We start from the raw sequence: 14,261 nt of genomic DNA, 5'->3' as shown, positions 1-14,261 counted from the left end.
CATGTGTGTTTTGCAATGATACTTTACTTCTTAATCTCAAATTACATCCAACTTTAACACCCACTGAGTTCATATTGCCTCTGAGAAGCGCCCACACCTCATTGGACATCCAACATCCAGTCTGCAGCTGAAGCACAACCAGCGTTGAAATATCGCGAGAGAATGTGGAGGAAACCGCGTGCGTTTGTGTAACATGTTAGGAAATGCATTCAATGCCCTTTAATGCAATGACAGAACTGCCCCCATGGCGGGACACCTGAAGGTAATCTCACAGAAAATCTTATCCTTTTTTCTTTTTGAATGAATTATATATTTTGAAACGTCGCCACGAGGCTTGTGCTCCTGTTTTCTAGCTTAGTTGCTCCGGCTAAAGTAACGTTAACGTTGAAGCAGTTAACACTCCTGTTAGCTTTGCTTTGTGTTTGAATGACAAGTTAGCCTCAAGTGTATTATAACACACACAGAAACAGACACACGTGTAAGTTAACAAGTGGCGGTTTCCTCCCATCAGCTCTGTGTAAACTAGTGCGGTTATTGTGAGAAAAACTGCACGAAACCGATGTTTTTGGTTAATGTGTTCAGGAGTACCGTTATGCTAATCTTTAGCTACTTCACTGAGAGAAGAAACTGACCAGTAGCTCACTCTAGTCTCCCCCAAAGATGAGCTTTTTATCACAGGTGAAGTTACTGACTTACTGAAGAGGATGGACAGTGAAAGTCGGTTATATGCAGCACAAGCTAACTAGCAGGATGTGTGCAAGTAATTACAAGTACAAGTACATTTACTCAAGTAATAGCTGCATTTCAGATGGGAATGTTCTGCTTTTACCTCACAACAATTGATTTTGACACTCAAAACATATGATCAACTTGTATAATATGACACATGGTTATAGATGAAAGGCCATATGTACCCAAAAATAACTTGTGTGCACAGTTTTTGACTTGGTGTGCATACAAAACAAATCATCTTCGGGCACCTTGAAGGCACCATAATATCTACAAAGTAACTAGTAACTACATGTATTAATTAATGATTAATGTAGTGGAGAGGAAGTATAAAGTATCAGAAAATGGAAATATTCAAGTAAAATATACCTCTATGGATTATTAGAAATTATGGAGACTGGAAACCGATATTTGTGACAGATATTCATTAGCAGTAAAGAATAAAACTCGGACAAAGATTTTGAACAACCGGTAGTGAAATAAACCTAAGTACAAGTAGGCTACTTCTCCTAATCCGGCTACTTTATACTTCCTCTCCTCTACATTTATTTGATACATTTAGTTACCAGTTACTTTGCAGATTCTGATAATTCAGAGTTTATAAGGCTTATAAGAGAGTCATGTAAGTAGCCGCAAAAGTAGCACATATTTATAGTAGTTTATTTTATCAGCAACCTGACGGAAAAATCATCTATTTCCACCAGCTCCTGCAATAAACGAAAAAAATGGCTGAATATCGGCCCCATAATCTGCCAGGGCTGAAAATGAGTCTACACCTGTTTTTTTCCTTATTTTAGGCCTACACACACCATATATGTATAACCTTGTCGATGGTGTGTAGATTGCTGAGGGAAAATGATCTGCCAATGATAAAGGTATTCTTTAAACCTAGTGACATCCTTGCTTAATCAGTATATCATTCTTGTCCAACGTACTGAGCTGTATTACACATCACAAACTGCATTTATGTCAATCTGCCAAGTGAGTTTAAATGCACACTGATGTGTAGACTTCACTTTTGGCGTCGAAACGCCTCAATCTTATAATCTTAAAATCCCAGCCTTGTCATAGTCCTGCAGGTGTCTGCAATTATTCTGAATTACTACACCCCACACCAAAGACTCATTCCAAAAGAATTGCCTCCCAAAACTGAAGTTACACTCGAACCCTTCCGTGTATTTTAGTATCTATTAGATGAATGCTTTGGTTTTCTGAGCTGTAACTCTGAATACATCAACCTTGTGTCCAGCCACTTGTACTGTTATTGAGTCTGACAGCATCTTTTACCCTCAAGTAAACTCATCAAGTAAGTAACAAAACCACCACCAGATCGTCTTTAAAGCAACTATAATCAATATGTCAAGCCATGTATTTCCTTCAGGAGTTGGTAGAAACCAAAACAGCTGAAAATAGAATGAATATTGGACTTGCATTCGTCTGGTGGCCAGAAACACATCTGCAAGCAACTGTTTGTGAACAAGTTCACCATTCCAACTAAACTGCTTCCTAACTTGTTTTTTGCTGACCCCAGACTGCTCAAAAAAATCAGTCAGTGCAGGTTTAAACTCATTAACTTTAAGGACAACAGACACCAAAAAGATTCAAGGGACATTTGTCTGGTTGTAGCAGGAGAAGCATACATCTAATTAATAATGTATGTAATAAAAAATAACAATGCTGGCTCTCTTCCATTGGTGTCCCATCAGTCTTTATGTTACTGTCAACAGAAACAGTTAAAAGACGCTGTGAAGATCATCAGCTCGGGAAGCCTTCTGTTTGCCTCCTACCTCACTGCGGTTGGAGATGAGCGTTTCTATGCCAACCAGCTGATGCCCCTGCTGCAGAGGATTGTGGGTGCCGAGACGGCTCATGTCCTGGCAGTGAAGGTGATCGGTCTTGGTCTCGTTCCTCTGAACCGCTACCAGGACCCTGCGTCACTGGTGAGCATGTAACCTTTCTTTCTGCTCCCACTGACATCAGAGTCATCGCAGACGCTGTAGGACACTGTGTTTACTTGTCTACAGGAAGTGAACGTCCTGGGATTAAAGTTCAAAAACCCCATTGGGATCGCGGCGGGTTTTGACAAGCATGGAGAGGCCGTAGACGGATTATACAAGGTGGGCTTTGGCTTTGTTGAAGTGGGCACAATCACTCCCAAGCCTCAGGAGGGGAACCCCAAACCACGTGTGTTTCGACTAACTTCAGATCAGGCAATTATTAACAGGTACGTTTATGATCAGCTCTTGTCAAAGGAATACATTATGTTAAGGGTATGCTCCCCTGTGTTCACAATGACATGCAAGGCTGAGCAATATAAAATCAATATCAGTGGTTTTTTTTGTCATTAAGATGCACACAATTTATTAGGCGCTCTAAACATAGCATCTTTCTTTAATCATTTTTTATCCAAAACTTTGAAAATTTAAAAAAAGGCTGAAACTGAATAGAGATTTTTTTTTTTAAAGCAGCAGTTCATGACGTTTTTTCTGTTCTTTTTGTCGACCATGTTTCGGAGCTCGAGGGCCTTCTTTTCTGTTTCATCTTACAAAGAGGATATTCAGTTTATATAACTGTAAAGGAGCTGCATTAGTCGTAGGTTATGGTAGAATCCTTAAGAGTGAGGACAAGAGCAGGAGACGGTAATGTTACTGCATAATGCTGTTTTTCAGTCGGCTCTGTGCAAAGAGATTATGCTGCCTACAGGTTTGCTTTATTTACCGAGCCACAAGTCACAGTCCATAGGTTTAAACTCCTTTCTTTGCTGAGCTGTGCTAAATGAAGGAATCCATCTTTGATGTTTTTTTCTCTCTCATTATGAATGGTGAAATTGGTAATTTATATGAATTTGCATTTATGATGTATAGCAACAAACAGTATACCTCTGAGTTAAATCTGTGCCAGTGAACTATCTGTTATAAAAGACTCCATATTCTGTAGATATTTTTAATGTCGTAGCTTTTTGTTAAAATGTATGTTAGAAATGCAAACAAATGAAAAGAGCTGATTGACATGCATCAGTACTTTCTACAGTAGATGTAATATTGGCATTCCAGTGAATTATGGAGTATTGTCGACTCTGTAATAGCCTAGGCTATCATGTGTATTATTATATATCTACTCTGACCACATACTGATGCCTCCATTACATTGCCAAAAATCGCATATTTTAAAGACCTTATCTCACCACCACCTTTCAACATAAAGTGACGTCCTTGCCAGTACCTCAGAAAATGCACTGATGATTGAAGATCTGGCAGGTCAAGAAACATATGATTGAAGAAAAACCTGCCCCAAGGAATAATCCAAAACTCTGGCTACTTTGGTCACATTGGTAGACAAAATCATTTGCTTTCCACTTGCTCTCAACAAAGTTCCTTAACAAATTTCCTCAACAAATAATTTTGACCCCTAAATAGAAAATGATCATTGTTATTTGTAAGTGGATACAGTAGTGTGTGTGTGTGTGTGTGTGTGCAATTCTCAACAGATACGGATTCAATAGCTGTGGTTTGTTAGATGCACAACAGAGGCTGAAGGCCAGAGAGGGCATTCAGGAACAGCAAAGCAAAGGTTAGCAGGTGCTCCAGATTCTCATTTTATGTGAAAGTCATTTTTTTGTTTCATTGGTGCCAAAGTCTGATATAAATCGGTGTGCGTTTTATGACTTAGTTACTTCTCACTTGGTTTGTAATGAGAAAGCTAGATAATAAGTTGTCTCTATGGTAAAATAAATGATTCTATTTATTTTTATGCTCTAGATCTGACCTTGTCTTATGGTTTATTGTGTCTGATCCATACTTGCTTACAGCCCATCAGCAGCCGCTGCCCCAGTTGAGTCATGTGTCTGATGATGCAGTGGGGGTTTGTGCTTGTCTGAACTTTCCTATTTGTGTGTGTGTTTGCATACGTGTGTCTGTGTTTATAGCTGGCCTTCCCCTGGGCATAAACCTGGGGAAGAACAAGCTGTCCCAGGACGCAGGGGCAGATTACTTGGAGGGGGTGAGAGTGCTGGGCCCGCTGGCTGACTACCTGGTGGTCAACGTCAGCAGTCCAAATACTCCAGGTCTGCGGGATCTACAGGGGAAGGCTGAGCTCCACCAGCTCCTGCAAACGGTACAACTGTCCAGATGTTAAATGACTGGATTGGTAGACTCATTGAAAATTCAGTAGCTGGCCTCAAGACACAGCTTTTCCCCCTCAACCGTGATTGAACTTGCGTTGAAACTTTTAATAAAAGAAATTCCTAAAATTCAACTCTTTCCATTCACACACCATCTATTTGTCTAGTTTCTAATAATCTCTCTGCCCCCTCAGCTGATGTCCTCACATTCTTAACAATCTGCTCAGGTGTTGAAGGCACGTGATGCCCTGCAGGGAGAAAGCAAACCTCCGGTCCTGGTGAAGATCGCTCCTGACCTTACTGCACAGGACAAACAAGACATTGCTGATGTTGTCACTGAGGTGGGAAATTATTTGTTGCGGTTTTGATTATTATTTTCAGAATTTTTTTTCAGCCTTTTTGATTTTATTTTGTAGCTTATTCTTAAACACCTTTTTTTTTTTACAATCACATTTCTTTTTATCCTGTGGCCTGTCAGTATATTTTCTGTAATATTTTCAAATTAACAGATTGTCATCCTTATCTGTGGAGTGTCTTTGAAGCAAAATGGATTACATTTTTAATTGTCATTTTAAGAATGTCAATCTGGCTAATGCAAAAAATAATAAATAAAACAACACTTCTTTTTTTATTTTTTAAATTCTTTTTACTCCTCAAGAACTGAGGAAAAAATTTGCAAACGTGCAAAAGTTCAGCTCCTTCTCAGACGACAGAGGAGTCACCATCACATACTCTTATGCAAACCACACACACCCATCACAAGGGCGCAGTCACTTTGTTGTTTGAATGAGCGCTGGGTTGCTGGTCGCTTCAATGTGACTCTACAAAACAACTCAACTTGAGCATCATTAAACTCTCCCTCTTAGTTATCTAACAAAAAAAGAAAGGAAAACTTTTTTTCGTACAGCATCTGTGAAATAAATGTGTTTCACAAGGAAATGTTTACATTTCAGCACTACTATAAAATAGCAGGCTAATCAGGCCAATCAGTGTTCAGACAATGAATAAAAATGTGCACATTTTAATAGGATGGAGAAGAAGTATATATATTTTTTTTTTCATAAAGGTTATAATTACAGTTTCTTCTCAGATCCTCAGGAAAAGCTGCTTAGTGGTGCTCACTATTTCCTTCTCTTAAACCTCAGAAGTGCAGTTTAACTAAAAAATCCAGAGTTGCTCATGCTGGCTCCTCTCGTCTTCTCTTCTCTGGTAATGTCATCATCACTTGAGCAGGTTTAGAACCAACATAGAGGTGTTTTTGTGCTTGTTGGTGCAAGAAGAAGACAAACCTTAATGGAAGAGACATTAAGGAGAGCAAATAAAGCTCAATCTTTACAGCACTCTCTTTTCGTCACAGTACACTTCACATTAGAGGTCTGTTTAGTTGCCTACAAACATCAATTCTGCTCCTGTGAATCCAGGTATAGTGCAGTGTGTCAATCATTTCCTGTCCTCTTCTTGGTGAATGTTCTGTGTTTGCAGCTGGGAGTGGATGGTTTAATGGTGACTAACACCACAGTGTCCAGACCAGAGACGCTTCAGGATGCCAATAAGTCTGAGGTCGGGGGGCTAAGTGGCCAGCCTCTCAAAGACCTCTCAACTGACTCTGTGAGAGAGATGTACAACCTCACCAAAGGTAACTATTTGCACACTAGTGTTTTCTGCCCATTTCTGATCACCTTACTCTCAAAAACCTACATATAAAAAAAAAACCACAATGTTTTTGTAGGTAAAGTACCAATAGTTGGAATCGGTGGTGTGGCCAGTGGACAGGATGCTCTGGATAAGATCCGTGCTGGTGCATCACTGGTTCAGCTCTACACAGCTTTGACCTACCAGGGTCCTCCCATAGTGACCAAGATAAAACGAGAGTTGGAACAACTTCTCAAGTGAGTATGAGTGAATGTGAACTAAAAGTCAGGGCAATTATTCTAGTGGAGGTTCAATGTTTTTTCAAAGGGTTATTTTTTTAAAAATTAAAGGATAACTATGGTTTATTTAAACACCAGTCTTGAGCCCCTGACGCAGTACACTGACATCAAGGAACTAGTTGACTGTTTTGTTGCCTCATGTCTCCTGTGTCTTGGCACTTAAACACACCACAAAGAAAGGAACTCCGCTGTCTTAGCTGATGTTCAAATCATTGTTATGATTAAAAAGGATTTTTTTCAACATTCTCACTAATATAAACGCTTCTAATCGAAATATTTCTGATTAAAACTGACAAAGAGTCAGAGGAGAAAATAAAACAAACCATGCTAAATGGTCAAAAATACTACAGCAACAGGCTCAAGAGACTACCAATAATTACAGAATAGTTTTATGAGTACATTTGCTGGTTCAAGTTTGACCTTGCTGTGATAAAATGCTTCATTTGCTTTGTCTTTCAACTATGAAAATATCCTTCAATTCTCAGCGTGATTATATTCTCTTTCCTACAAATGTTTTATAGAGAACAAGGTTTCCGCAGTGTATCAGAGGCAGTCGGAGCAGATCACAGGGCAGCAGACAGGTCTACTCTCAAGCTGAACCCGCTGAAAGGAATAGCCAACACAGATGCAGCACCTGTAGCTGCCACCACGTCCTACTAGGCAACAAGATCCTCAACTCTTCCAGAACTGTGATGGATGCTGAGTATTTGTGATTGTCCATCCGTCCATCTTCATTGAGGATACTTTTCAGCATTTGTGTCGAGGAGTGCAAATGCTGAAAACACCGGATATCAGCTTCTCACCTTTTACTTGAACATGATGTTAAAGTGGCTAATGATGTTTAATCTCCACATTAAGGAGCTGAGATCTGTTTGTAAGTTTATTTCAGATGTTCATCCTTTGTTACAGTGTAACAGCAGTAAGTGATTCTCAAGTGCACTATGACACCAAAGTGCTTTAACTCTTCAAACTCAAATGTTTATTTTATTTTTTTTACAAACATTCACCTGTTTTCCTTGTGTACAAAGAAAATATTCTAACATGATGTAATGAGGATGAAATAGCAAAAGTTGTTTCTTCTCCTGCATTTTAGGGATTGTCTTATACAGGAGTTTTAATGTGCATCCAAATGTTGTATTATGCGCTGCACATCTAGAGATAGATGCTGGCAGTGTAAAATATTCATCAATGCAAAAAATATTCATTCTGCACAAAAGTCAAATCAGTCACAGCTTGAATGTTATTTGGGATTTGATCATAGTATTTATTTGGCTGGGTGCTATAAGAGAGGACCTATTAGCAGGACATTATTTGTTAGCTCTTTGTTTAAGGGTATTGTAAGACCTACCCTTACATCTTCTCAAATTAAAGGTGTGAGGTTTTTCTTATTCATGGATGATGTGCTGGGTCAAACCCAATATGTGCACCAGAGAGCTGTGTCATATTACTTAATTTACGTTGATATTTCTTATGTTTTCAGTTTTACTGTCATCTTAACCTTACATTGTAAGAGACTGTTGAATAGAGCCATGGATTCAGTACTCTGTAAATAAAAGATATCCAGTTTTAAAAATCCACAACTGGAATCAAACTACTGTTAAAGCCTCGATTGATTACAGAAAAGAGATTTCTCACTAATATTAGTCCTAATGTGACATAATGGCAACATGTTGGACAAACAAGACCCTTGATTCTTATTATGTGTATAATTCTAAATTTCCTCTTGTTATTCATGGACCCCAGAGGATGAACCATACTGTCTGTGGTGGCTGCTCAATCTGCTATGTTACTACCTTCAGACCACATTTGCACTCCCACATTAAAATGGAAATATACAACTTTCCTATGTAGCGTTTCTAAGTGATATTCTTGTTTGCACTGCTGTAACAAAAATGACTGGATAGATTCTGTTTTCCTCAGAGTCGTAAATAACGACAAGACAGGAAAAAACCTGAGTCTATTAAACAGTTAAGTCCACAATAAAAATGGATCCCAATTTAACCTTTTTCTTGGGTGACCCTGTGAGGACATAATTGTATAGTGATAGCAAGGTGTGAAGGGGACCAATGTAAACGTCGACCGCTTGGTTATTCTATATACATTGTGCTATCAACATTTATTTGATAATGATACATTGAAGCAGAAATCCTGTCTCATGCGGAGATTTGCATGTAATCTTCACAAAACAGAAATGTTTTTGAGTTATGTAGATGGTCCTGTAGGATTATTTGAAATGATTCTAAATAATCTATTTTTCATTAAGGAGGACTTTCAAAACAAATGGATCATTAATGTTCCATTTAGTCAGAGTAAATTGGCTGTTTTGATATTCTTTTCCTTTTTTTTTCCTGCGCCAAACAACCTTGAAGCAATAATGAAAGAAACATGCACCTCTAGAGAGGCTGGATTCAGGTATTTTTCTCCTTATTATGTCATTATCAGGACTCGGGCTGTGTAAGGAAAGGTGTCATTAAGAGCACAAATTAAATAAAGTACATATGTGGAATCTGGATGCCCTTGCACAGTGTACCATTGCTAAATCTCAATAAAGCCTTGTGTTCTCATGATCGTGGAGAACGGCACGTGTTAAGATGAGTGATTTACACGCACTGGAGAACATGCTGTAAGGTACAACTAAAACGAAGAGGAAGGTTACACTGTGGGCTGAACTGCAGTGTTTTGTACTTTGAACCAGTACAAAAATCATCTTCCTTAGTCCTCCTGCAGACAAACTTCCTCTGCCTGAACAGAGTGAAGTCAGTTCATCCTAATCACCCGTAGCAGCAGCGGACACAGTGAAGTTCTTTTGGGTGAACAGATTTTCAGTCTTCAAGGAGCTAAAATGACTTTGCTCTCATCCCTGCAGCAATACAGGAAGTCTCTCAAATCCTCTTCCCTTTAGCTGAACTATCACTCTCCTATTAGCTGTGGGCAACGTGTCCTCCCACTAGTGGAGGCTGCTGCTTCCTTTTATTGTTATTCTTGGGTTTTTCCTTGGCCATTGACACATTGAGATGCCTTCCGTGCCTATCACAACACCGCCTGCAGTGGTCATTAGACATAGCCAGTGAAGGCAGCAGTTCTGTGAGGATCAGCTGTGAGCTGACGCGCCTCCTTCTCCCTCTCCTGAGGCCAAGTACAGACTGGCTTGTTTTCCTGTATGTGGTGTCACAGAGGGAGGAGAGGCTTCCAGACAAGCAAAACTTTAAAACTGTTTGCCACTTAGATTTGAAGTTTCCTCATATAACATTGATTATAGCTGGGAGGCAGTACTTATCTGTCCCCTACATACAATTTGTACACTTGATACAAGCTGAAAGCAAATAGTCAGCGCTGCTCATATTACCCACCTTTATTTTTCATGTATGCATTAGACTTCCAACATTGTTTTTCTACCACGCAGTAGTAGGCTGACTAACCAACACGCTAATGAACTGTTATCTTCGGAGAGCAGATGTCTTGTAATAAACAGAGAGACAGTGAGGAGGAGGGAATTAGTCCTTGTTTGACTGCAGACAGAGAAAAAAAGAAGATAAACAGCAGTGAATGAACATAAAACACATAAGACACATTCTGCCTGTGTAACTTGTGTGCAACACACATCACCCAAACAATGCTAATGCAGAAGAACAGGAGGAAAAACAAATGGACTGGGGTCAGACACACTACATGGCTTGGCTTGCTTTCTCACTGAAGAACAAGGCTACATCAAGGCTACAATGTTTTCATTATTGATGAAACCTAATTAGTTTTTTTGGAATAATTATTTGGTCATAAAAAATGTAATTCTCTTCATGATGAAACTGCATCCAGTTTAAAACGATATGAATCAAAGACAAATAATACATTTGATGAAATAAAATCACATTAGCAAGGTACAATCAACAAACAAACAAACAAGCAAACAAGCTAACAAACTAGCATGTATAAAGTTTTGCATACTCACCAATAAAGTGTCTGGATGTTTCATCTCATTTGTATGGAGCCCCAGACATGACATGGTAAATAAAAAAAATTTAATTGTGGCTACAATATATAGCTGTAACGTGGGCACATTATACTTATTTCGTGGCCACAAATTAGTGTTTTGTGGCCACGAAATAAGTATAACCTGCGCACGAAATACTAATGATAATATTAATATCATTCCTGGAGAGCTGGGTAAGCAAATCGAGCGCACCTTCTCTAGAAACTGCAATAGTCCTTAAGGTGAGTGTCTTTTCTTATTCTGTCCTAGTCAATATCTTGTTATCCCGCATTTAAGCAGTTATTTAATTAGGCCTATGTTTGATACTTTGTAACAACAGGTAGCCTATCTGCTGACGTCTCACCCGACAAACAAACTTTTTATCCTCATCCTGTTGCTACACGTTGTTTTGTTGTGCTAATGTGTAGCCTTAAACTCATTTGTGTGTGCAGGGCTGCAGCTCCTTCACACTCGATTTGCTTACCCAGCTGTCCAGGGATTATATTGATATTATTAATTAGTATTTCGTCGACCATTATACTTATTTTGTGGCCACAAATTAGTATTTTGTGGCCATGGATTAGTATTTTGTGCGCACGTTATAGCTATATTGTGGCCACAATATACAACCTAACAACCATGTCATGTCTGGGGCTCGGTACATTTGAGCTAATAGAAGCTTATATGCCCGTCCTAGAGTCTACAACAGTCAATGGGCAATTGTGTAGACAAGTGAACCACTCTCTCATTTTTCTCCTCTCTCCTGAGCCACTTACCTGCCAGCCTCTGGATGATTGATGCATCATGTAGCCAATAAGATTTCAATTCCAGCACTATATAGTTTATGTCAGTTTTTAAAGCCCTGAACTTGGAAAGTATATACCTTTCTGTAGTTTTATGCCTTTTGCTCTTTGAAAATGAACACTTGGTTACGTTAATGTTAGGTCAAGCACCAAATGTAACTAGGTTGTAGGTCGGCGTTCGACCCGAGCTGCCAATACTTCCAAAAACTATTTCCCTCAAATATGGACTTCATGTATTTCCGATGTAATGCATCTGATGTAATGTTGTGTTGTTGGCCATGATGTGAATAAATCAAATAACTTAGTCTGCTTAAATTGAGTCAATACAATGTTTCAAGTGTCATACATAAAACGAATGCATCACCAATATGAATTGTACCCTGTCAGGACATAACACACACTTTTTACAAATGTATTTATAAGTCTAACAGCCTAATGTGAGTTACATAGCAACACACATAATTTGTTTTGTCAGCAGCTGAAGATCTCTGGAAGTGTAGACAGCAATTTACTGTTGGTACATTAGCAGAGCTAATTATTTAGAAATGAATAAAACATGAGATTACCAAAACCTTTTTGTGTATATAAAGATGGAAGCAAACCCCTTTAACAAAAAAAGGCACATAACAGTCAATTTGTTAAAAGGCATTTCAAAGAGCTTGCGTCAAAAAAGGTTGTTGGGTTTGCTGAAAGCAAAACGCAGGGAGCCATACTATGAAATCTGTTGATGGCAGCATCATACTGCGGGGAGGCTTGTAAGTGAATTGAAACACATATGGGGAGGGAAACCTGCTTTACACTGCCAAAGACCTTCGATCGATACACCATTCAAACAGGACCGTGACCACAAACACAAAGGAGACAATGACACTGGAACAACTTCAGAGCAGGAGCCGGAGCAAAGCCCTGCAGGGACACACGCTGAAGCTCCGACTTACTGAAAACCAGTTAAATTACCTGGAAAAAGGCATTCAAAGATGATCCCAGTTTGAAAGAGCCATAGCAAATCTGTGGAGGAGGCAGAGTGCTCAAGATATATAGATTTATCTGCTTAGTCTCAAAATAAGGTTTGCGGATAAAGGCGCTTCTTGTGTGTGTTGCGATTAAATATATCTTACTTCTACTGTATGTAGCGCAGTGCATGTGTATCTCTACAGTGTGTTTTCTTGTTTCTTGCTTCGCCTCAAAATAACTTCATTATAAATGTTGTGAATCTTATTTGGTAAGTTGTGGTGGTGAGAATTTACATACAGCTAAAAGGAAGTACAGCCAGAGAACTACTTTAATGTAAGTAGTAATAAATAGTGATGAAATGTAATTAAATTCATTTACTCAAGTACATATACAGAAGCACAAATTTGAGGTACTCGTACTGAACTTGAATATTTTTGGTTACTTTATACTTCCACTCTACTACCTTCTGGAAGTAAATATTGTCCTTTTACTCCTCAACATGTATTTGATAGTTTTAGTTACGTGTTACTTCGTAGTTATCATGCTGCATCAGAGCCAAAGTAGCTCATTTCTATTATTATCTTTTTATTTTTTTATCAGCAAGCGGGTTTAAAAAAAAAACACAAAAAAACCCCCCACTGATTCTGATTATCAGAAAAATGTGTCTGAAAATCAGGTCCAATAATCAGTCAACCACAGTATATGTACACGTAAAGGTGTGTCAAATTACCTTTACTTGTTTTTTTTTTTTTTTATACCTACGTACATTTAACATCAAATACTTTACCATGATACTTTTACCTGTACTCTTATGACTTTTGGATACCTTTTACACTACTGATTATAAGTTTATAAGTTAACACGCAAAGACAAGCACAGTATTCTGGCTCATATATAAAACACATACCTCCTGTCCCATATTTTATCATGTAATGCATGAATAAGCTATGAGATAAAGAGTATATTGGATCAGAGATGAGGTGGGAAAGCAGCTGAGGAACTGAGGAAGCTGGCAAGGTTGAGAGAAAAATCCTGACAACCGCCCACAGAAAAGAACCACAGCCACAAACTTTTCCAAGCGTCTTGGGTTCGCCTAACTGAGCTGGATATAACGTAACACTGCTTTATTTTGCTTTCTGGTCGAGCGCCTCTTAAATCATGATTGTTACAATGGTACCTGCTCAGTAGTTGACTTCTGTCAGTGGATAATGACACTGTTCAGCGGTCCCTCTCTAGTACCGAATTCCAGGTATTGGTACCCAACGATAGTGCCACCTGAGCCACAACATGTTCACCCTGCCTCTGTCTGGCAAGAGATGAAGTGTCTGCTGCCGCACCACCAGACTACAGAGCAGATTCTAAGACTCCTCAAATCATCCTCAGTTCATAGAAAATGTTTTCTTCCTGTAGAATAAAGGGACTTCATCTTGCATTTCTTTTTGCAACCTCAAGTTGAACACTCACTAAACATTGAACTTGAAAACTTTTGCCCCATACGCTACAATCACAGGAGTTGCCGTACATATCAATGGACAGTAAGGTGAATGTCAAGCAGACGTGATTATGTAAGATGTCGGTGCTGTCCCAGGTGTTTGTTTGCCATAAGGAAGAGGAGGAGGAGGAGGAGGACTGACAGCTGTGAGCCTGTCGGGTCAGGTCAACCAAATATGCATAAATGTTCTTTCTGAATCATGATGGTGATGACACAATGTTATTTGAATATTCTATATTAAATTATTTCAAGCCTGAAAATATCA

At 38.9% G+C, this 14,261-nt stretch overlaps 1 protein-coding gene across 1 annotated transcript; it reads left to right on the top strand.

Moving 5' to 3' along the window:
* Window positions 1-146: 146 nt before the first annotated feature.
* Window positions 147-8,626, top strand: dhodh (dihydroorotate dehydrogenase). The gene is made up of 9 exons (XM_030415367.1): window positions 147-262; window positions 2,457-2,669; window positions 2,754-2,953; window positions 4,217-4,299; window positions 4,655-4,842; window positions 5,077-5,190; window positions 6,332-6,485; window positions 6,579-6,738; window positions 7,302-8,626. Exons 1-9 carry the CDS (start codon window positions 245-247, stop codon window positions 7,438-7,440), a joined length of 1,269 nt encoding a protein of 422 aa, XP_030271227.1. The 5' UTR covers window positions 147-244; the 3' UTR covers window positions 7,441-8,626.
* Window positions 8,627-14,261: the final 5,635 nt, after the last annotated feature.

Source organism: Sparus aurata, chromosome 4 (assembly GCF_900880675.1).
Source record: "Sparus aurata chromosome 4, fSpaAur1.1, whole genome shotgun sequence".
NCBI lineage: Eukaryota > Metazoa > Chordata > Actinopteri > Spariformes > Sparidae > Sparus > Sparus aurata.
This window is presented reverse-complemented; position numbering and strand designations above follow the sequence as displayed.